The sequence below is a fragment of the Pteronotus mesoamericanus genome, unplaced genomic scaffold, assembly GCF_021234165.1.
Source record: "Pteronotus mesoamericanus isolate MK-2021 breed Mesoamerican mustached bat unplaced genomic scaffold, CSHL_Meso_final scaffold_54, whole genome shotgun sequence".
NCBI classification, from domain to species: domain Eukaryota; kingdom Metazoa; phylum Chordata; class Mammalia; order Chiroptera; family Mormoopidae; genus Pteronotus; species Pteronotus mesoamericanus.
Window position 1 is genome coordinate 28,056,416 of NW_026555321.1, and position 22,262 is coordinate 28,078,677.

The 22,262-nt window shown below is 37.6% G+C and overlaps 1 protein-coding gene across 10 annotated transcripts in view; it reads right to left on the reverse strand.

Annotated features, from left to right (window-relative positions):
• Window positions 1–22,262, reverse strand: part of TFDP2 (transcription factor Dp-2) — a 169,975-nt gene that overhangs the window by 63,963 nt on the left and 83,750 nt on the right. For 3 of the 10 annotated variants that reach the window (XM_054595453.1, XM_054595456.1, XM_054595452.1), the window contains exon 1: window positions 908–1,065. The exons of 4 other annotated variants lie outside the window; for them this stretch is intronic. In XM_054595453.1, coding sequence (XP_054451428.1) covers window positions 908–1,016 — 109 coding nt within the window. In that variant the 5' untranslated portion in view covers window positions 1,017–1,065. Of the gene's footprint in view, window positions 1–507; window positions 575–907; window positions 1,066–22,262 lie in introns of those variants that run through there. 3 more of the 10 variants (XM_054595461.1, XM_054595459.1, XM_054595462.1) reach the window with 3 other exon arrangements.

Here is a 22,262-nt window from a genome sequence, read left to right on the forward strand (position 1 = left end):
GCTGAAAAATTTTTTAAGTGTCAGGTTTATTCCAAGGATCCTGAGGAAGCATATTTCACTGTTGACAATTTAAAAGTTTTCATAAATGGAAAAAATGTATAGTTGAGGACAAAGCTTATTTTATTAACTACTGGAAAGAAATGAAAGTAAATACTATCATTTGGATTGCATTTACAAGTAATAACCATGAAGTAAGTACCTTTAAAATTATGCATTTCCTCAACTGCTTCCTCAGTTCCTAAATGAAGAAAACTGAGCTCCGGAATTATTTTCACATTTTAATTGATTTATATAAGTAACAGTGATAAACTAAGCTTACTCTACCCCTCCCCCCCACCCACCCCAACCCCCATACTCTGTAGTTTTCCTGTCTGCAACAAGCAAGGACGTCTTGAATTCAGCGTGCTCCTGGCTATTTATCAATTTAATATTGCTACTGTTGAAAGAATATAAAATAAGCGCTGCAAAAACTCACCCAGCAGGAAGAAACAAAATGATCTCTCTTACCTGGTCTAAAGAAGCATGCCTCTCACTGCAGTACCAACAACACTCTACAGTCTTTGTTACCATTCACTGGAAACTTGAGACTGTGTCAGACATAAGTAATCGAGCTCAGAAAGCTCAATTTAAAGCACTTCTCAGTAAAACTAAAAAGATGCTCAAGAAAACTGGTGAGTTAACTGTCTTTCAGAAGACAAATGAATACTATCTAACGCAACAACACTTCAAAAGAAACTGAAAGTGCAGGTCTTAACAGACAAAGGGACCTTTTTATGTAAAATCTTGCTTTTTGAAAGGTTACTTAAAATATGCCTGAAATAAAAGTGGTAAAACAGTATAATGCCTAACTCCATTTTCCTAAAAAGCACTTGAATTTTAACTAGCTAAAAAATAAGATTAAACTTACTCATGAAACCTGCATAATTCGAATTATACATGTCAAGGTATTTGCTGGCTCCAAAGCAGTCACAAGCAGGAGATCTTAATGCATCTTGAAAGCAGAGCAAAAGCACCATGAGTTTCAGAGGGGGGAAAAAAAGGAGGAGAACTCTTGAAAAACTGGTCAGGGCTTTTCAACCTGTAATAACTGTCCAGCTCTCTGGGGAGGAAAAAAAGTCCCAGTCCTGCCCCCTGAGATAGGAGGCTATGCTTCAATGCCAAAATGAATGACAGGCCCATTTCTCATATCAACAAAGAGCAGCTTAGTTGTGCTCAATTTTTTTTTCCACTTTCCCACACAGTTCGAAGTTCTGACATTTTCAGGTTAGTACCTTTATACCTAGGGTTAAGTACCTTTCTCCACTTTCTCAAGAGAGAACCCAGGTTATCTTGTCCTAGTTTTTATAATGATTAATTAAAAATACGTATGTAACCATTTTACTCAGCTTTTCTTAGACAGGAAGTTGAATAAAAGATGACCCCCCTAAGTTGCTTTCCAAATCTATCCTTTGCAATATCAAATCACCATATACCTTATTATTAATATTAATGGGTTTTACCTGCACTCTGATACTTGGGCACAAGAAGAAACAAAAAGTAGGTAACAAACATAAAAATAAAGTAACTGAGGTTATAAAATTTTCAACTAGTTAAATTTAAAAATTATTTACTGAAATACATGTCTATGATTATACAAATTCAAAGCAATAAACTCTTCGATCAACAATATATATTTACTGAGTGCCTATTAGGAGCCAAGCACTATCTTGGGCTCGGAGACAGAGCAGTGAACACAGCAGCCAGAAGTGAAACAAAAATCTCCGTCTTCAGTGAGTTTATTAGTTTATATCTCAATTCCCTGTACACCCCTCCTAGATGACTAAGGCACCTGTGCTGATTTTATTAGTTACCACCTAATCTGAACTATGCCCCTCTGAAAGTATGCTTTGACATCGGCCCAGGAGGGTTGTTCTGTCTTCAGTGTTGTAATAGGCACTGTTAGACACTCCAATAAACATATATTGAATGAAGCAGATCAAAGAGGGCCTTTTCTTAGTCAAACTTTGCAAACAGACTATGAACCCTGTTACACTTACATGCCTACTGAGATATGTCAAAAATGATATAAGAAAGGTGCAAATTAGATTGTGTTGCAAACATATAGTCACTTAAAACTGAAAATGCAGCCCTGCCTGGTGTGGCTCAGTAGATTGAGTGCCAGCTTGTGAACCAAAAGGCCACTGGTTCAATTCCCGGTCAGGGCATGTGCTTGGGTTGCAGGCGAGGTCCCCAGTTGGGTGCATGTGAGAGGCAACTGGTCAATGTATTTCTCACACACTGATGTTTCTCTCCCTCTCTTTCTCCCTCCCTTCCCTTGTTTCTAGAAGTAAATAAATAAATAAAATCTTTTTTTAAGAAAAATTGAGAATACAACCTATATGGTCTTGTATCTTTTCAGATTCTACAATCTGTTTTCACTATCAGATGTGAAATTCATTAAAATATTTGAGTAATCAGTTAAATTCTATACACAAAGTTTTTATGGCCCACCAGATTTCAGAGGAGTTTTGAATAAAAAAAGAAGAAACTTGTAAATTACACAGCATCCGATCAGTTTTGTAAATTAAAATCTTGTATGTTTGCATCCATTTACATACCCTATTGAAAATAATGTTGAACTCTCCGTTCTGCTTATCATCTGAACTGCCTTCCACAAGCCACAGAGAGGAAACAAACACATACTTCCAACCTATCAGATCAGCCAGAAGTGCTCACTATATTACTCAGGGCACAGACATTCAGAGGCTAGATATGGTTACACCTACTCTGGTACAGTCTTAAAAGAATAGGAAATTAAACTTCCTAGTACTCAGGTACACTCCCCATCCCTCTACATAGCAGAGCATTCCCACCCCATCCCCTCTACGCTGACCCCTCAGAGCTGGACAATGATTACAAGTTCAAATATAATATTCATGCATTCAGTATGTGTTCTAAAAATAAATCCAAGAGCAACCCAAGGTCAGGAAGACATGTGATGGCTGAGGTCAAGTATAGATAAAATAAGGTGGGGCTACCCTGATCAGTGTGGCTCAGTTGGTTGGGCGTTGTCCCACAGAGCAAGAGGTTGCCGGTTCGATTCTTGGTCAGGGTTCAATTCCTTGGTTGCAGGTTTGTTCCTTTTGGGGGAGGGGGGTGTATGAGAGTCCCTCTCTTTCTCCCTCCCTTCCTCTCTCTCTAAAATAGACAAATAAAATCTTAAAAAAAAAATGTCAGGCCAAAGTAGGATCACATTGTTCCCATTGGAGCAAGTCTTTCTTTCCTTAGCTATTATTCATTCTTTCCTTCAACAGATGCTTATTGAGCACCAGGCTCTGAGCTAGACAGCAAACGGACCTTTTCCCTACTGTCCACTCCATAGGTCTGACATTAATCCTATCTCTAGTCTTCTATCTCTTTCTTTCTCCCTGTTTGTCTTCCCTGGGGCTGCCCTTTCTGCAGTCCCAATTCTTCCCTCACACTGCCCTTCAAACCCACTCCAACCAAGCCTTCCTCAGCAGGCAGCACGCTCGCCGCCTTCTGTGCTCCTTCCCTCCTGTCCCCGACACGTGAACGACACACGTTGGGAAAATTCATAGGCTTCCTGTGGCATAAGAAAATGCATCTCATGTAGGTCCTCTCAAATAATTTCTTTTTAATCTTACATAGAACATCCACTTAAGCAAACCATTATTTACAACTATTGATTACCTGGAAAACACCAACAGGGGGCTAGGCATTCTCTCCCCCGACTTATGTGCTAATGTATTTGAACTAAAGTTGGCTATATTTCTTGGCGACCTGAACAAATATTTACTATATTTTACAAATAAATACATTTATATTCTAATTTATATTCTCTATAGGCAGAAATGACACTATGATAGCACAATAAGAGTTTCTTTTGTCCCATTTCTGCTAAACACATCTACCAGATCCATATTGAGGGAATGGAAATTAGCTATGTTGATTTCCTATACATATTCACATTTTCAAGTAAACTGTCTAATCATGTTTCCAGTTTTTTTTCTAAAACACATACCACTTCCCTGATTTAAAAACAAAGCAAAAGAGTCTGGCCAGATAGCTCAGTTGGTTAGACTATTTCCTGATATTCCAAGGTTGCATGTTTGATCCCTGGTCAGGGCACATGTAAAATTCAACCAATGAATGTGTAAATAAGTGGAACAAATCCATCTCTCTTTCTCTTTCCCTCTCTCTCCCTTCCTGTCTCTAAAATCAATAAGTAAAAATTTAAAAAAATACAACTTCTAATAACCTCAAAATGTCTAGAACTACAATAGAGCCATAGCCACATGTGGATATTTAAATTTAAATAGATTAAAGTTAAATAAAATTAAAATGTTAATTTCCCAATTGCACTAGATACATGTTACCCAGCCACACGTGGCTCGCAGCTGCTATACTGGACATTGTAGATACAAAACATTTGGAGAAAGCATGAGCATTGGAGTCAGAATGCTTGGTCCAAATTCATGTATTGATTTAGTGACAAGGGACGGAAACTCAGTTCAAACTAATTTGACTTTAAAGGAAATTAGTTGGCTCAAGTAGCTCACAGAGTGTGAGAAATGATTAGGAAACCACAAAAGAGAACCAGTCAGAAGTGAAGAATAAATAAATGGAAGCATATACCGTGTTCATGGATTGGAAGAATTAACATCATTAAAATGTGTGTACTACTCAAAGCAATCTATAGATTCAACACAATTCCTATTAAAATAACAATGGCATACTTCACAGATCTAGAACAAATATTCCAAAAATTTATATGGAACCAAAAAAGACCCTGAATAGCCTCAGCAATCCTGAGAAGGAAGACCAAAGTAGGAAGGATCACAATACCTCATATCAAACTACACTACAAGGCCATGGTAATCAAGACAGCCTTGTACTGGCATAAGAACAGATACATAGATCAATGGAACAGAATAGAGAGCCCAGAAATAAACCCATGTCTCTATGGTCAATTAATATTCAACAAAGGGGGCACGAGCATACAACGGAGTAAAAACAGCCTCTTCAATAAATGGTGTTGGGAGAACTGAAATGGTACATGCCAAAAAAATGAAACTAGGCCACTAACCTACACCATGCATCAGAATAAACTCAAAATGGATAAAAAACTTGCATCCCACATAGCAATATTTTCATTGCTGTATCTTCTAGGGCAAGGGAAATAAAGGGGGGGGGGGAACCCCAAGCAAATGGGACTACATCAAATTAAAAAGTTTCTGCACAGCTAAAGAAACCATTATCAAAATGAAAAAAGAACCAACTGTATGGGATAACATATTTGCCAATGACATATCAGACAAGGGTTTAACCTCCAATATATATAAAAAACTCATATGACTCAACACTAGGAAGACAAACAACCCAATTAAAAAAGGAGGACATACAGATGGCTCACAGACATATGAAAAAATGCTCAACATCACTAGCCATTAGAGAGATGGAAACTAAAACCACATAAGCCCTGACTGGGTGCCTCAGTGGATTGAGCTCCAGCCTGCGAACCAAAAGGTTGCCGGTTTGATCCTAGTCAGGGCACATGCCTGGGTTGTGGGCCAGGCCCCTAGCAGGGGGCGTGCAAGAGGTAACCACACACTGACGTTTCTCTCCATCTCTTTCTCCCTCCCTTCCCCTCTTTCTAAAAATAAAAATAAATTTTAAAAAATCTAAAAAAATAAAAATAAGACCATATGATGTCCCCTCACACCAGTCAGAGTGGCTACCATTAATAAATCTACAAACAACAAATGCTGGCGAGGCTGTGGAGAAAAGGGCACCCGAGTGCACTGTTGGTAGAAAGGCAGACTGGTGCAGCCACTGTGGAAAACAATATGGAATTTCCTCAAAAAACTAAAAATAGAACTGGCTTTTGACCCAGTGATTCCACTGCTGGGATTATACCCTAAGAATTCTGAATCATCAATTCAAAAGAATCTGTGCACCCCAGTGTTCACAGCAGCACAATTTATAATAGCCAAGGGTTAGAAACAGCCCAAGCAGCCATCAGTAGATGAGTGGATTAAAAAACTGTGTTATATTTACTCAATGGAATACTATGTAGCAGAAAGAAGGAAACAAATCCTACTTTTTGCAACAGCCTGGACTGAACTGGAGACTATCACTAAGTGAAGTAAGCAAGTCAGCAAAAGACAAATACCATATGACCTCATTTATACCTGGAATCTAAGGAACAAAATAAACTAATGAGAAAATAGAACCCGAGACATGGAAACATGGAACAGACTGACAGCTGTAAGAGGGGAGAAGGGTGGTATGTACATACAATGGAATATTATTCAGCCTTAAAAAGTATGGATATTCTGGCATATGCTACAACATGGATAAACCATGAGGACATTATTCCGAGTGAAACAAGACAGACAAAAAAGACAAATACTGTATGATTCCACTTACATGAGATACTTAGCAGTCAATATCATACAGGCAGGTTCTATGGGTAGGGAAAAATAGGGTATAGAGTTTCAATTTTACAAGATGAACAGAGGTCTGGGAATGTATAGCATGGTGGTTGCACAACATTATGAATTCACTACCACCAAACTGTAATGCTTTAAAATTGGCTGAGATGATAAATTTTGTTATGTGTATTTTACCACAATAAAAAAAAAAATTTGAGCCCTGGCTGGTGTGGCTCAGTGGATTGAGCACAGGCCTGTGAACCAAAGAATCTCTGGTTCAATTCCCAATCAGGGCACATGCCTGGGTTGTGGGCCGGGTCCCCGGTAGGGGGCATGCAAGAGGCAACCACATATTGATGTTTCTCACCTTCTTTCTCCCTTCCTTCCCCTCTGTCTAAAAAGTAAATAATAAAGTCTTTAAAAAAAAAATTTAACTGAATTTTTTAACCAAAAGGTAAAAGGTGTAACTGGCTGGGTGGCTCAGTTGGCTGGAACATCATCCCATACACTAGAAGGCTGCGGGTTTGATTCCTGGTCAGAGCACATACCTAGGTTGTAAGTTCAATCCCTAGTTGGGGCACATGCGGTGAGGCAACTGATCTGTGTGTCTCTCTCATATTGATAGTTCTTTCTTTCTCCCCCTCTCCCCTTCCTCTCTCTCTAAAAATCAACAAACATATCTTTGGGTGAGGATTTTTAAAAATTAAAAAAAAAAAAACCCTCATGCAGCAGTGGGTGCAGAGGGTGTATGGGAAATCTCTGTACCTTCCCCTCAATTCTGCTCTCAACCTAAAACTATGCTTTAAAAAAAAGCTATAAAAATAATGCCACATACAGCTATAGTCCAAAATGTCTTTACCCTCTTCTTTGCCTCTTCAAAGTCTGCTCACTCCTCAGCATCCAGGAGTAGTTCCATCTCTGCTATGAGAGCTTCTCTTACCTCTCTTTAGGGTCTTACCTAACCATCTTCCTCTAAATTCCTACATAAAATAACATTAAAATACTAAGGCCAGTATAGACAAGATAAATTAAATGTGTTACAAGAATAAACTTGTTACAATTTAAATTTCAAGAACTTTTAGTTAAGTTACATGATAAATTTGATTTTAGAGAAGAGAGGAAGGGAGGAGAGGGAGAGAAACACTGATTTGTTGTTCCGCTTATCCATGCATTCATTGGTTGCTTCTTGTGTGTGCCCTGACTGCAATCGAACCACAACCTTGGCTCTAACTAACTGAGCTACACAGCCACATGATAAATTCTTTTTTTCTTTTTTTATTGTTGACACAATTACAGATGTCCCCATTTCCCCACATTGCCCACCTCCGCCCACCCCGGGTCCCCTTCCCTCTGGCCATCACTGCACTGTTGTCTGTGACAAATTCTTAATGAGCTATTATTGTCAAAGCTACAAAATGAACTATGTTGTTCTAGCTGCACGTATTTAGTAACCTTGACAATGTGCCAGATGCTAGAAGGAGACCTAAAAATACATTGGTGAAGGAAAAGATATAATCCCTAGCCTCAGGAAGTTACAGTCTAATGGAGGAAATACTGTACACAAGTAAACAAATACAAAAATATCTATTGTGTTCACTGCATTGAAAGAAACTAGTGGGCATCAGAAAGCTGGGAAGGATTATTACATGTATGCTCTTTTAAATTAGATGGTCCCGGAAGATCTCTCTGCGGGAGTGATATTTAACCTGCAACCTGAAAGATGAGGTGGTGTCAGCCATAAAGTGGGGGAAAAGAGTGTTTCAGGCAGAAAAATAGAACTGAGAAAAGGCTCACATAATACCCGTAACTAAAATAAAGCAAATAAATAGAAGCTGAGGATGACAAATAAAATACATATAATGGAATGGTTATGGGAAAAGGTGACTAATTTTGTTTATTTTTACAAAACAGTAGAAGGAACCCACTTCTATTTTCTTATCTGAGGTTACAGCAAAGAACATGCGGGAAGAATCAGAATCATGGATGTCATTATGAGCAGAAGAATAAAAAGGAACACAAGGATTAACACCCCTCAATAAGTATTTGCTAAACACAATCAGGAACATGTACTAATTCACTGTATTGATGTGTTATATTTTATTTTCCTATGAGAATTTATACAGTCTCCATGTTTTACCATTATAAGCAATTATGTAATTAACATTTCTATACTCAAATCTCTCTCTCTTTTCTAATCACAACATGCCGAAAGGGTTTCTACTGGGTCAAAGGATATAAACTATTTTTTGCTAAAACCTTCCCACAGATCTTTGTTTAACTAGGATAAATCCACAGAAGAGAAAACGCCGAGTCAGAGCGTGCATGTTATCAAGACTTTTGATTTGCACTGAGCAAATCATCCTCCAGGGGTTCTGCCCCTCTGAGTTCCCATACTCTCCCCTACCGCCCTGATGTGGGTATTAACAAAAAAACAAAAACAATCACTTCACTAATGTGACTGGGAAACATGGGCTTTTTTCATTTAAATGTGTGTTTTGATTACTGGTGAAATTGAACACACATTCATATTTTCCTTATGCATTTGCACTTCTTTTATGAGTATGCCATTCTGCTACCACATTTCTTCTTGCAATGTCAATATGTAATTTATTTATTTGTGTTACCTTTAGTTATCATGTTTACTAAGCCCCCTCTGGTCTGGGACAGTTTCTCAGATCTGCCTTGCTTTCTGATGACCTCGACAGCTTTGAGAAGTACTGGTCAGGTATTTTGTAGAATGCCATACCCTCTGGATTTGCCTGACTTTTTTCCTCGTTGTTAGACGATAATTAGTATGGGTTACTGGAAGACTCCATCACATCATATCAGGGTACATGCTATCAACATGACTTATGGCTGATAAAATTAACCTTAAGGGTTACCTGGCCAAGGTGGTGTTTTTCTAGTTTTCTCCACTGCGAAGTTCCTCCTCCACAGCCGCCCCGTGTTTCCATGGGCTACTCTTTGGAAGCACGGCACTGCACTCAGCCCACCCATTCAAGAGGGGCTGGAGGATTTAAGTTTTACCCCCTGGGGACCTTATCTACATAAAGTATTTGGAATTCTCTATGGGCAGCTGTCTCTTTCCCCTACATATTTATTCAGTCCATTATTTAGAAAAATATGAACTGATGTAGTTTTATTTTATACTTTAGGTTAAAATCCAACATTACAGTATTTATTTTCTTGCTCAAATTGCTCCAGCTTGGCCATTGGGAGCTTTTTTGGGCTGGCTCCTGCATTGCTTTGGCACTCGCCACCATTTTGGTTTTTTTATTAATAATATTTTCTTATATTTTTGGTATTTAAGACACTCCAGGTTACCTTGTATATTTGCTGCCCCAAAACTAGATTAGCTATTTTTCTAGAGCCTTGGGTCCCTTTTTTGGAGAATAGTATTAGAAACCAAGATCTGGGTGGTGGGAGACATTACTAGTTTTTAAAAACTCTAGCAAGATTTGATTGAAGTGGTGTCATATAACTTTTATTTGCTTTGGAAAGAACTGTCAATTTTTAAATACTTACACTTCTCTTCCAGGAATATGAAATGACTTTCATTTCCTGAATTGTCTTTTATCTTTCTTAGTACATAATAAAACATTTGTTTTTGCTGAATATCTTAGTGATAATAATGTAAATGTCACTTGATATTTCCTCCATCTGCTAATGCAAATCTTCCAGACCTTACAAAGTCTCCAACAGCCCAAAAGGCTTTCTATCAGCCTATAAAGGTGTGATCCTCAGCCTTGGCTGCAAATTAGAGTCAACCACAAAACCTAAAAATCTCCTGTCGCCTCGGCTTGGTAGCTCAGTTGGTTAGAGTGTCGTTCCGAAGTGCCAAGGTTGCAGGTTCAATCCCCAGTCAGGGCACATACAAGAATCAAATAAGGAATGCATAAATAAGTGGAACAACAAATTGAAGTTTCTCTCTCTCTCTAATCAATAAATAAAAATGTAAAAAGATCTCATGTCCAAGTCACATCTCAAAGCAACTCCATTGGAACCCATGAGGGTGGGATGAAGCATCGAAAGGTCTCAGATAATTCCAATGTGTAGCTAAGCTCAAGAAACATGGCGTTAGTTTTTTACATTCCTCATTAAAAGCTCGTCCCAGTAAGTACTGCTGAGTAATGTTGCCTCCATTGGGCACAGATCGCCTCCTCCTTCCTCTGCTGAAACACTGGGCATCCGTGAAGTGTCAAAGCTTCAAGTTTTGCCTTTTTTTAAATAAGGGAGAATATTTTGCTTCCTTACTATATTGCTTTCTAAGAGATACAAAGAAGCAGCACTGCTTGTGACTTAACGAGATGACTTTCATAACATTATATTTTAAAAGATCATTGTTTTGTTGGTTTTATAAAAACTTACACTCACCCTATTCTCATAGGATTCATATATCTTTTAAAAAACTCTTAACAAAATGTTAAGCAAACTGAATACAGCAATAAGTTAAAAAGGATAATACATTATGAGCAAGTAGTATCTATCCAAGGAATGCTAGCTGGCATAATCCAAAAGGATCTATAAAAAGAGCCATCAAAAGTAATAAATTTTAGTAAACATTAGTTTTTAATGTTTTAATTTTAATGAGTTTAACACAGTAGCAGGGTTCAATACATACAATATACAAAAAACACCAAAGAGTAAACTTTACTATATGTAAATTATACCTCAATAAATCTGACATTAAAAAATGAAACAATAGAAAACTAAATAAATAGTGGTGTCAGCTGACCTCCTTATCTTATTCCTGTTTTAAATGGGAATTTCTGTTTTTAATGGAAAGGCATTAAATGTGGTATAGACTAATAATAATAGCCTCTTAAAAATATATTTAAAAGTATCTTTTAATTCCTAGTTTGTATGATGTAAAAAAATTTTTTTATATAGCATGAAAAGTATTTCATACAAAAATATGGTTCTTTGCTCTACCTACGTAAACATATTATCGGTAACCTTAGTATTAAATCAACCATTTTTACCTTCTTGAGACAAATTCTACTTGGTTCAAGGTATATATTGGATTGACCAAAAAAGTCTGTATGGTTTTTTCCATAAAATAAGAGACACATTTTTCATTTTCACCAATAACTTTATTGATTTGGAGATTTTGAGTATGTTGGCTATTTCCCACAAGGTAGAGTGTTGATTGTCCTCAATTAATGTCTTGATTTGATCACCATCAATTTCAACTGGTCTACCTGATGGTGGATCATCATCCAGAGAGAAATCTCCAGCATGAAACTTTGCAAACCACTTTCGACATGTGCAGTTAATCACAGCATCTTCTCTATACACTGCACAAATCTTTTTTGTGCGTTTCAGTTGCATTTTTACCTTTCTTGAAATAATAAAGCATAATGTCAAAAACACTGCATATTCTTCCATTTTCAATATTAAAATGGCTACACAAAAATGCATCTGTTTTGATAAGTTTTTTTAAATGCACGCTGATATGACAGCTGACACAATATAATCTAACAAAGTTGTTTTGAATGAAGTTAAGGACAACTAAGCACTACTAGAGCCATCTTATGGAAAAAAACAAATGAACTTTTTGGCCAACCTAACAGTTCTCTTACTATGTTCATTTTATTTGCTAATACTAAAGTTTTGCTTCTATAGTGTGTGACTGGTTTATAACTTTTTGTAGTGTTAATTTTTATTGTCTAGTCAAATCAGTTTTGTTCCATGCACTGGGAAACCTTTAGTTTTGTACACTGAGTGTTTTATTGCCTGGGTTATCTATTCATAGAAACAGGAAAAAGTTTACCCATAAAACTCTCAGGACTAGAGATTCTTTTAAAGTGATTTATCAGACAATTTCTATTTCTTCCAACGTATTAGACTTTTTGAGTTTTCTACTTTTTAAAAAAAACCTTCACCTGAGGATTTTTTAAAAACTTATTTTAGAGAGAGAGGAAGGGTGAAAGATCGGGAGAGAAACATCAATCAGTCGTCTGCTGTATGCACCCTGACCAGAGCTCAAACCCACAACCTACATATGGTGCCCTGACCTGGAGCTGAACCTGCAACCTTTTGGTGTAAGGGACGATGCTACAACCAACTGAGCAACCTGGCCAGGGTGAGTTTTCTACTTTAAAAATAGAAAAATCAATCTTAGTAATAAAATTTTCCCCCAAATAATTTATTTCAGCAGTATTTTCAAACTCCTTAACTGCTATGTAATAATCTGATGTATAATGTTACTAATATTTCCAACGTTTTGCTAAATGACTCCCTAGAGTTTGTTATTATGGTAAATTTACCAGCTCTTCCAGTTTTACCTTATTTCTATCATCTGATTTTATTCAAATTTAAAATTTTTATTATATTCCTCCTCTTCTAACTTTTTCCTAACTTTGGGAGACAAATTGTTTAATTCCATTTTTTTTTAAAGATTGTATTTATTTCTTCTTAGAGAGAGGGGAAAGGAGGGAGAGAAACATCGATATGTGAGAAACATTGATCCATTGTCTCTCTCAACAGATGCATCAATCCAGAGATACATTAATCAGTCACCTCTTGCCCACCCCCAACTGGGGGCCCAGCCTGCAACCCAGGCATGTGCCCTGACTGGGAATCGAACCAGTGACTTTTCATGTTGCACGACAGCACTTAATCCATTGAGCCGCATCAGGCTGTGCTGTATAATTCCATTTTAAAATAATAAAAGCATATACACAATTTTGACTGTACCTTCATACATATGTGTGTATGTATGTGTATATACATATAAATTATAATTTTTTGTTATTTTTAAGTAATTGCACTTCAAGGTTTCTGTTTTAGCTTGACAGCTATTTTGGGGGAGAAATGATAGATGGGCTTCTAGTATTAATTTCACATTTTATTACAATGTGGCCAGATATAAAGATATATCAAATTACTGTTTTACAGACAATATTGAAATTTTCCTGTTTTCTGTAATGGTTACCTTCTGTAAGTGTTCCATGAATGCCTCAGAAGAAGAGACCTTCTCTGTTTGTAAGCCACCGAGTGTTGGAGTTGAAGTAGTGTGGGGAGAATATTCACCTGGGAGTGGCAGAGATGGGAATTTGGTGACACATGCAAGATTAATCACACAAGTAATGGGAGCCAGAAGGACTTCCTTTAGAAGGCTGTTTAGTTTTATAAGAAACTATTAACAGTTTTCCAAAGTGCCTGCACCATTTTGCATTCTAACAGACCGAGAATAAGTCCATTACTTGCATTCCAGTCTGCAGTTTGGTACTGTCAGTTTTTTAGATTTTAGCCATTCCAAAGGTGTTGCTTTTTCACTGTTGGTTTAATTTGCCATTTCCTAATGGCAAATTATGTTGAGTTATCTTTCATATGCTTATTTGCCTTTTGTATATATTCTTTGGTGAAGTGTCTCTTCAGGTCTTTTGCCCCCTTCTTGAGTTCTTTTTATATTTTGGATGCAAATTTAGGTAGTAATTTAATTTGACCCAAAGAGAGGTCTGACTTTGTCCTTAGCCCCTGGGAGTTGATCTCTAAATCCTTTGAATGTCTTGCCTGATGAAAGTATCCTTCTTTAACTGGGAGCATTGGGCCAGCTGGAGCAACAATGTGATTTAGCCTGGAGGCTTTGAGTCACACCAACAATGAGATTTACGGTGGGGGAATTTGAGTGTGGTATCAGCTCGACTTCCCAAGGGGCTAGAGACTTCAATCAGCAATGGGAGTACCTGGTCAGGCTCCCACGACTGAAGCCCAGAAAAGACTCTGGACACCAAAGCTTGTATAGGCTTCTCCGGCAGGCAATACTCTGTGCATGCTATCAAACATCAATATCAGGAAAGTGAAGCTGTACCCGACTCCATGGGGAAAAGACAACCAGAAGCTCCACATTGAGTTCATTTCTGGACTCTGCCCTTTGTGCCTTTTCACTTGACCTATTTAAATCAGTGTCCTTCAACTGTAGTAAACTGTTAACTGTGAGTATAACCAATTTCAATGAATTCTGAGTCCTTCTACAGAATTATCAAACCCAAAGGTGGTTTTGGAGACCCTTGAACTTGCAACTGGTATCAGAAGTAAGGGCAACCTTTTGTGCACTGCTCTCTAACTTTGCAATTGGCTAACTTCGCAAAGTCTTTTATCAGATGTGTTAATATGCTATTGTATCTGAAGAGTCATTGCCAAAGCCAAGGTCACCTAGATTTTCTCCTACTATTTTTCTTCCAGATGTTTTATCTTTTTGATTTACATTTATGTGCATGATCCATTTTGATGTATAAGGTCTGTGCCCAGGTTCATTATTTTTTATGTGGACTTCAATTGTTCATCTTTCCAGCCTCATTTGTTGAAAAGACTCTCCTTTCTCCATTGAATTCCCATTCTTCCTCTGTCAAACAAAGATCAGTTGATGGTATTTGTGTAGGTCTACTTCTGAGCTCTTCTCTATTCTGCTACACTATGTATCCATTCTTTCCTTAATACAAGCAGTCCCCCTTCTCTGGGAGGATACATTCCACGACCCCCAGTGGATGCCTAAAATCAAAGATAGTAGGATCCTACATAGGTTTTTTCCTATTCACACATACCTAAGATAAAGTTTAATTTATAAATTAAGTACAGTAAGAGGTTAACAATAACTAATAATGAAATAGAAAATATATACTGTAATAAGTTATATGAATGTGGCCTTGGCTGTTGTGTGGCTCAGTGGATTGGGTGCCAGCCTGCAAGCCAAAAGGTCACCAGTTTGATGCCCAGTCAAGGCACATGCTTGAGCTGCGGGCCAGGTACCCAGTAGGGGGCGCGCGAGAGGCAACCACACATTGATATTTCTCTCCTTCTTTCTCCCTCCCTTCCCCTCTCTCTAAAAATAAATGAGTAAAATCTTCTTTAAAAAAGTTATGTGAATGTGGTTTCTCTCTCAAAATATCTTATTGTACTGTACATACCCTTCTTCTTGTGATGGGAACTGATACAATGCCTGTGTGGTGAGATGATACGAGGTGAATTGCGACCTAGTGTTAGACGACTACAAGGGTTACTTGAACACAAACACTGCCATACCTCAACAGTCGATCTGTTAATTGAGGCAGTTACTATGTGACTAATGGGTGGGTAGCATATTCAACGTGATTCATGTTCTAGATGGGGTAGTGTGAGATTTCATTATGCTAATTAGAAAAGTTTACAATTTAAAATTTATGATTGTTTATTTCTGAAATTTTCCATTTAATGTTTTTGGACCACAGTTGGCCATGGGTAACTGAAACCACAGAAAGCAAAGCCTGTGGATAAAGGTATTGTACTATACTCTCTTGATTACTGTAGCTTTAGAGTAGCCTCAAAAATCAGGTAGTATGAGTTTTGGATGTTGGTTTTTTCATCCAACTTGAGTCTCTGTCTTTTACATTTATATGTTAAAATATTAATCTTTATTCTAATTACAGATAAGGTAGTCTTATACTCTGTCACTATATTTCTTGTTCTTTAATATTACTTCCTTTATTTTCTGTCTTTTGCTAATAACTCTGTATACATTTTCTTTTTCCTAATAATACTATCAATATTGTTCCACTGTTTTTGCTCTGTTGTACTGGACAGAAAATCTGTGATTAGTTTTATTTATAACTTTTTGTAGCACTCTCCTTTCCATCCCTTTCTGAGATGCCTATATTTTTTAATTCTCAAAATTTTCAACCTGATATATCCAGTATTCTTTATGTATCAGAGAAATTCTTTAAACTGTAAATGTATTTCTTAACTTCAAGTATGTTGTCTTCTATTTTGCCTTTGAGTATTGCTTCTCTTCTATTTATTATTCTCCTTTACTCAAGAATACTATTTAACTACATACTGAGGATTTTAATTCTCTGTATCTATCATTTTTACCTTTTTCCACTGTTGTATTTTTGAAGAACTTCAATTTCTTTTGTACATCAATGACTTGATTTTCAACACTGATTATCTTTTGACTCTATTGTGGATTTTTAAAAATTTCATTTACTTAAAAATTTTTAAATTGATTTTAGAGCTAGAGAGAAGGGGAGGGGAGAGAAACGTCAATTTGTTGTTCCACTTATTTATGCATTCATTGGTTGATTCTTGTATGTGCCCTACACAGGAATTGAACCTGCAACCTTGGCATATCTGGGTGATACTCTAACCAACTGAGCTAGCCAGCCAGGGTATTATCATGAATTTTAATAGCATCTTGAATTTTAATATATTTGTGGGTTTTGAGGAGTCTTGAAGAAATTTTAAAATATAGTAAAGTACAAATAACAATTCAAGATCCTTTGTAATCACCCTTATTTCCCCTAAGTTCAGGGCCCTAGAATCTCTCTTGGATTCAAATCTGAGACCCACCTCTCACTAGTTGTATAATTTTGGGGAAGTGATTTAACCAATTTACTTCAACTTCCTTGGGAATAATCACTTAATTAATTAATTAATTCATGAAGGGTTTTAATACAGTATCTGGTCCTCAATAAATATTTAGCTATTATTATGATAATCTTTGCTGGTATCTCAGTTGATCCCTTTCCATGTCTTTTAAACACTAATTCAGATTCATTAAATAATTTCAGGAAGAAAGCAAATATCATCTAATATTATCTTGTTTCCTCTCTCAATTTTTTCCAAGTATGATTTTCCTGTGTCTTTAGTATGAGGTTTTTTCTTTTATTTTGCAGAATTTTTAATATGCTGATGATGGCTTAAAAAACCATTATCCATTAGTAGAAAATTGAAAAAATTATCCAGGTTTGGTGTTTACTAAGAAAAAATTTAGGTAACTTCTGGTTGACCTCTCCCCTTCACTGTTCCCCTGGGTATTATTTAACTTTAATTCTCAGTTCTTAAGTTGGAAAAAAGATAGAATCACACAGCCCTTAGTCAAATTCCTAGTGTTGAGCAGTCTTATAATATTATGGTTCTCATCTATTTTGGAGATTAAGGATCTTGCTGGGATCCCACTAAAATTACATACTCTCTCTCTGGAACACAGAATTTTGCTTATCAATTCAGTCTGTTGTAACTTGAAGTCACTTCATGGAATCTATGTGAAGAAGCCCCTGACAAACTAGGGCTCTGGTGAACTAAGACTCTCCTGGTTCTACTGTCTCATTATGTGATGTATGTGATTGGTTATTTAATCCTGGACACTGAAACAGAATCTAGTTTTCCCTAGTCAAAATAGGGCCAAACCAAGAGTGAAGCTGGTGATCGGTATGAGAAAGTTCATTAAACTGTTCTCTTTTCTAAGTTATTAAATTTTCCATAATAAAAAGCTTCATTTGTGTATTTGAAGTAGGGCCTGAAAAACGCATACCACTTCCCCAAATTCTCTTCTCTCTGCTCGTTCCTACCACTATTCCCTTCGCATTTGAAAATGCACCATAACCAGCCTGCTCCTGCCCCTGCCTTTACAGAACTGTGGTCACCAAGGGGAGCGGAGAGGTAACGATAAGAGAGATGGGAGGCAGAAAAAGAGCCCTGGACACTGCAGATAGCAGTTGCAACACCACAGAGGACAGCTGCCAAGTTTCTGGTTGGCAAAGAGCCAGCTTCCTTACCATGTAGGGAGGCAGTAAAGATGGGTAGAAAACCTAGTTTTCTCCTGCCTGCCCCTGCTATTCAGTCTCAAGGATCTGTCTTTACGTTTACTCATAAAAAATCTTCCTGAGGCCTGGCATATTTTAATTTATATTTCCAGTTTCTCATTCTATTTGTAAGTTGGCTTTTCCATGTATTTTCACCTATTTGACAATGGAATAAGAGCAGGGATTAAATTTGGGCTGACTAGCTGGCTGCGAGCTGACCCCAGGCTTCCCAGAGTTGAATTATTGAGGCTAAAATGAAAGGTCCTCAATAATCTGGCAAATGTCTAACCTCTGATAAGTGGAAGAAATAACTTCTGATCTACCCTTGCCTCTCTTAACTTTCACCCACACTACAATTTTACACAAACAATATGTTTATCAATATGTTTATTGATACTATTGAAAATACGGAATAGAGCATAGTAAAAAAGAAAGTGTGATTTCTCTCAAGGAAGCTCTAATCCACATTAACAATATCAAGAAACAACTAACGGATGTAAGGTTTAAACCGAAGCACTGTAACAACCAGTTAGAAATATTCAAGTTTCTCCAATAAAGTGCACATGGTAGAACTCATAAATTGGTGAGCTAATATGCCAATTATCAGAGACAGTCTCAAAATAAAGTGGAAAATAAGTAAGCATATAAACAATACTAAAAGAAATTAGCATAATGGGGTGGAGTGAGATTATTTAGAGGTATAGTTCTTTAAATTCCTCTGGTCTTGTCAGTAATGTTCCATTAATAAAAGATTTCCTGAAAAAGGTAAGTACACAGAGCAGTGTGCTTAGAAGGCTGGACTCTGATCTGAAAGTCAGGATATGAATCGTCTCTACCACTTGGGAAAATTAAATGCACTGAGCCTCAGTTTTCTCATTTCTTAGTACTAGAAATGGAGAATTAATAGTACTTATCTTGCAAGGAGGTTGTGAGGATTATACGACATAAACATAACAAGCTTAGCACAGTTCCTGGCAAATACCACTGAAAACACAACAGAATTTTTATAAGTAAGTGGAATTCTTCTTTCAGAGGTTAATGCCTTGAAAATGCTGGGATAAAATAAGGTGTCTACTAGGATTAAAGGTACTTCAGAAAAATAATCAAAACAAATAAAACAAAAACAAATATAAAACATTGTAAGTAGATTATAGGCCAATATCTCTCAAAAATCCTAAACAAAATTTTAGCAAACTGAATCCAAGAATACATAAAAAGGATACTCTATCACTTTGGCATAATATATCATGCCTAAGTGAGGTTTACCCAGGAATATAATGTTGGTTTAACATCATAAAATCAATGTAATTCACTGTGTATAAACAGAATAAAAAATAAAAACTTCACTATCATCTTGATCAATATAGATGAGGTATTTGGCAAAATGCAACAACCACTCATGATAATAACTTTCAGCAGACAAGGAGTAGAAGGGAACCTCCTCACTGGGCTAAAAGGCATCTACAGCTAAAAATTATACATAATGGTAAAAAACCTACAGCTAAAAACTATATATAATGGTAAAAAAATTAATGCTTCCCCCCTAAGAACAGGAACAAGACAACGATGTCCACTTCCACTGCTCCAACATTGAACAGGAGTCTAAGCCAATGCAATAAGTCAAGAAAAAAGGGCAAAGGGCATAAAAATAAGAAAGGAATAAGTAAAATGGACAAAATGTTGGTCTGTGTGAAAAATCCTATGAAACTCATAAAAATTTACTAGTAGTGAGTTTATTAGTGAGGTTACAGGAAACAAGGAAACCTAAAAAAGCAACTGCTTTTATATTCTAGCAATTAAAAAATCAGAGATTGAAATAAAAGATAATTTGTAATAATACCAATAATATGAAAAACTTGAGGATAAATTTAACAAAATATGTACAAGCTCTGTACGATGAAAACCACATTTTACTGAGACAAACTACAAAAGACTTAAAAGACATTAAACCATGCTTATAAATGAGAAGACTCAACATTGTTAAGATGTCAATACTTCCCAAATTTATCTACAGATTCAATGCAGTACCAGTAAAAATATCAACAGGAACCTGTAGATATTTACAAACTAATTCTAAAATTTATATAAAAACACAACAGATCTGGTATAGCTAAACTAACTTTGAAAAAGAACAAAGTTGGAAGACTTGTACTATCTGATTTCAGGACTTAAAATATAGCTAGAGCAGAGTTTCTCATCCTCAGTAATACTGACATTTTAGGTGGGCTATTTCTTTGTTAGGGGAAAGTGTCCTATACACTGCAGGGTGTTTAGCAGCATCCCTGGCCTCTACCTTACCAGAGGCAAATCCCCATGAGTTGTGATAATCAATATGTCTCCAGGCACTGTTAAATGTCCCATGCGGGGCAAAACTATACTTCACTGAGGACTACTTGAGCTACATTAAGTAGTGTGTAATTAACATGAACACATACATTTAGCTCAATGGAACAAATAAAATCTAGAAATAGACCCTCAACCACACAGTAAACTCATATTTGACAAAGGCATGAAGCAATTCTATGGGAAAGGGTAATACTGTCAATGAATAATACCATAATGATTGGTTATTCATATGCACCAAACCCCTTTCCTCATTTCATATACAAAAATTAACTCAAAAGTTATTACAGACAAATTTAAGAGCAAAAACTATAACCCCTGAGAAAAAAAATATAGGAGAAAATCTTAGTAATCCTGGCTTAGGCAAAGACTCTTAAATAGGACATAAAGAAGTACAAATAGACTTCCAGTCAAGATGGCAGCACAGGTAACATAGCTTGCCTTCTTGCACAACCACATCAAAATTACAACTAAACTATAAAACAAACATCACTCAGGACCATCAGAAATTGAGTTGAATGAAAGTCTGACCACTACGGAATTAAAACACATTCATCCAGACTGGTAGGAGAGGCTGAGACATGGAACAGGCTGGTCCCACAAGCATGTGTGGCGGATAAAATATCAGGAGGGATATCTCAGGGGCAAGGAGTCCCAGCCTCACACCAGGTCCCCCCAGCCCAGGGTTCCAGTGCCAAGGATATAAGTCCCTATAACTTCTGGCAGCAAAACCTAGAACGGAATGAATCAGTAGAAGAAACTTCTGCAGTCCCAAGCAGTTCCCCTTAAAGAACTCACACATGGCTCTGGCTGATGTGGCTCAGTGAACTGAATGCCAGCCTGAGAAATGAAAGGTCGCTGGTTTGATTCCCAGTCAGGGCACATGCCTGGGTTGCAGGCCAGGTCTTGGGTTGGAGGCATGAGAGAAGCAACTGGTGGATGTATCTCTCACACATTGCTGTTTCTCTCCCTCCTTCCCTTCTCTCTAAAATTAAATAAATAAAACCTTAAAAAAAAAAAGGAACTCACACATGGGCTTATTCAGACTTACTCCCTCTGACTCCAGCACAGTGGTAGCACCTTGAAAGGCTCCAGTGGCGTACAGGGAGGAATTGAAGTGTTTGGCATTGAGGTGGGGGCTGGGGAACAGCCTTCTCCCAGACAGAAAGGTGGACAAAGGCCACTGTCCCTTTTCTGAACCATCCCCGCACAGAGTCACAGAGACAGCAGGAAGGTGCCACATCTGAGACTCCATCAACCTGGCTAACACTGTCCTGCCCTGAAGATCCCCTGAGACTCTATACCATCCAACTTATGGCCCACACAAGCTGTTAACAGTGACTTTTCCATATGAATGGTTGATCTTGACTTATGCTTCACAACTTCCTAAATCCTATCAAATAAGCAACAGCCAACCCCAGGGTGCCCCCAGCCACCACACCTTTTGCTAAGTGGCCCCAGGAATAGCACTAGCAGCAGCCAGCCTAGACTCACAGCTTGGCTTTGCTTGGGAACCTCCAAGCCCAGCATAAGTAGCAGCCATCTTATATTGCTCTACAGTCCATGCAGAGTGGCCCTGGGCAGTATATGGGCAGGGATGACTTTGGCCGGCACCACCAGGAAAACCCTACACACCCAGCGGACAGCTATATACTACAACAGAGCACCACGACCCTGACCCACACACAGCTGATCCTCCACGGAGGGTAGAGGTTGGTGGTCAGTGGTCACAGCCAGTCCTTGCAGCTGACTGGCCTGGGTAAATCCCTCCTATTGACCTGCCAACAACAATCAAGCCTCAACTACAAGAGGAGCATGTACTCAGCCCACATGAGGGCCACACATCAATTACCCAGCTTGGGTGATAGGGGAGGCTGTGCCGTGGGATCTACAGGACACCTACTACATTAGGCCACGCTAC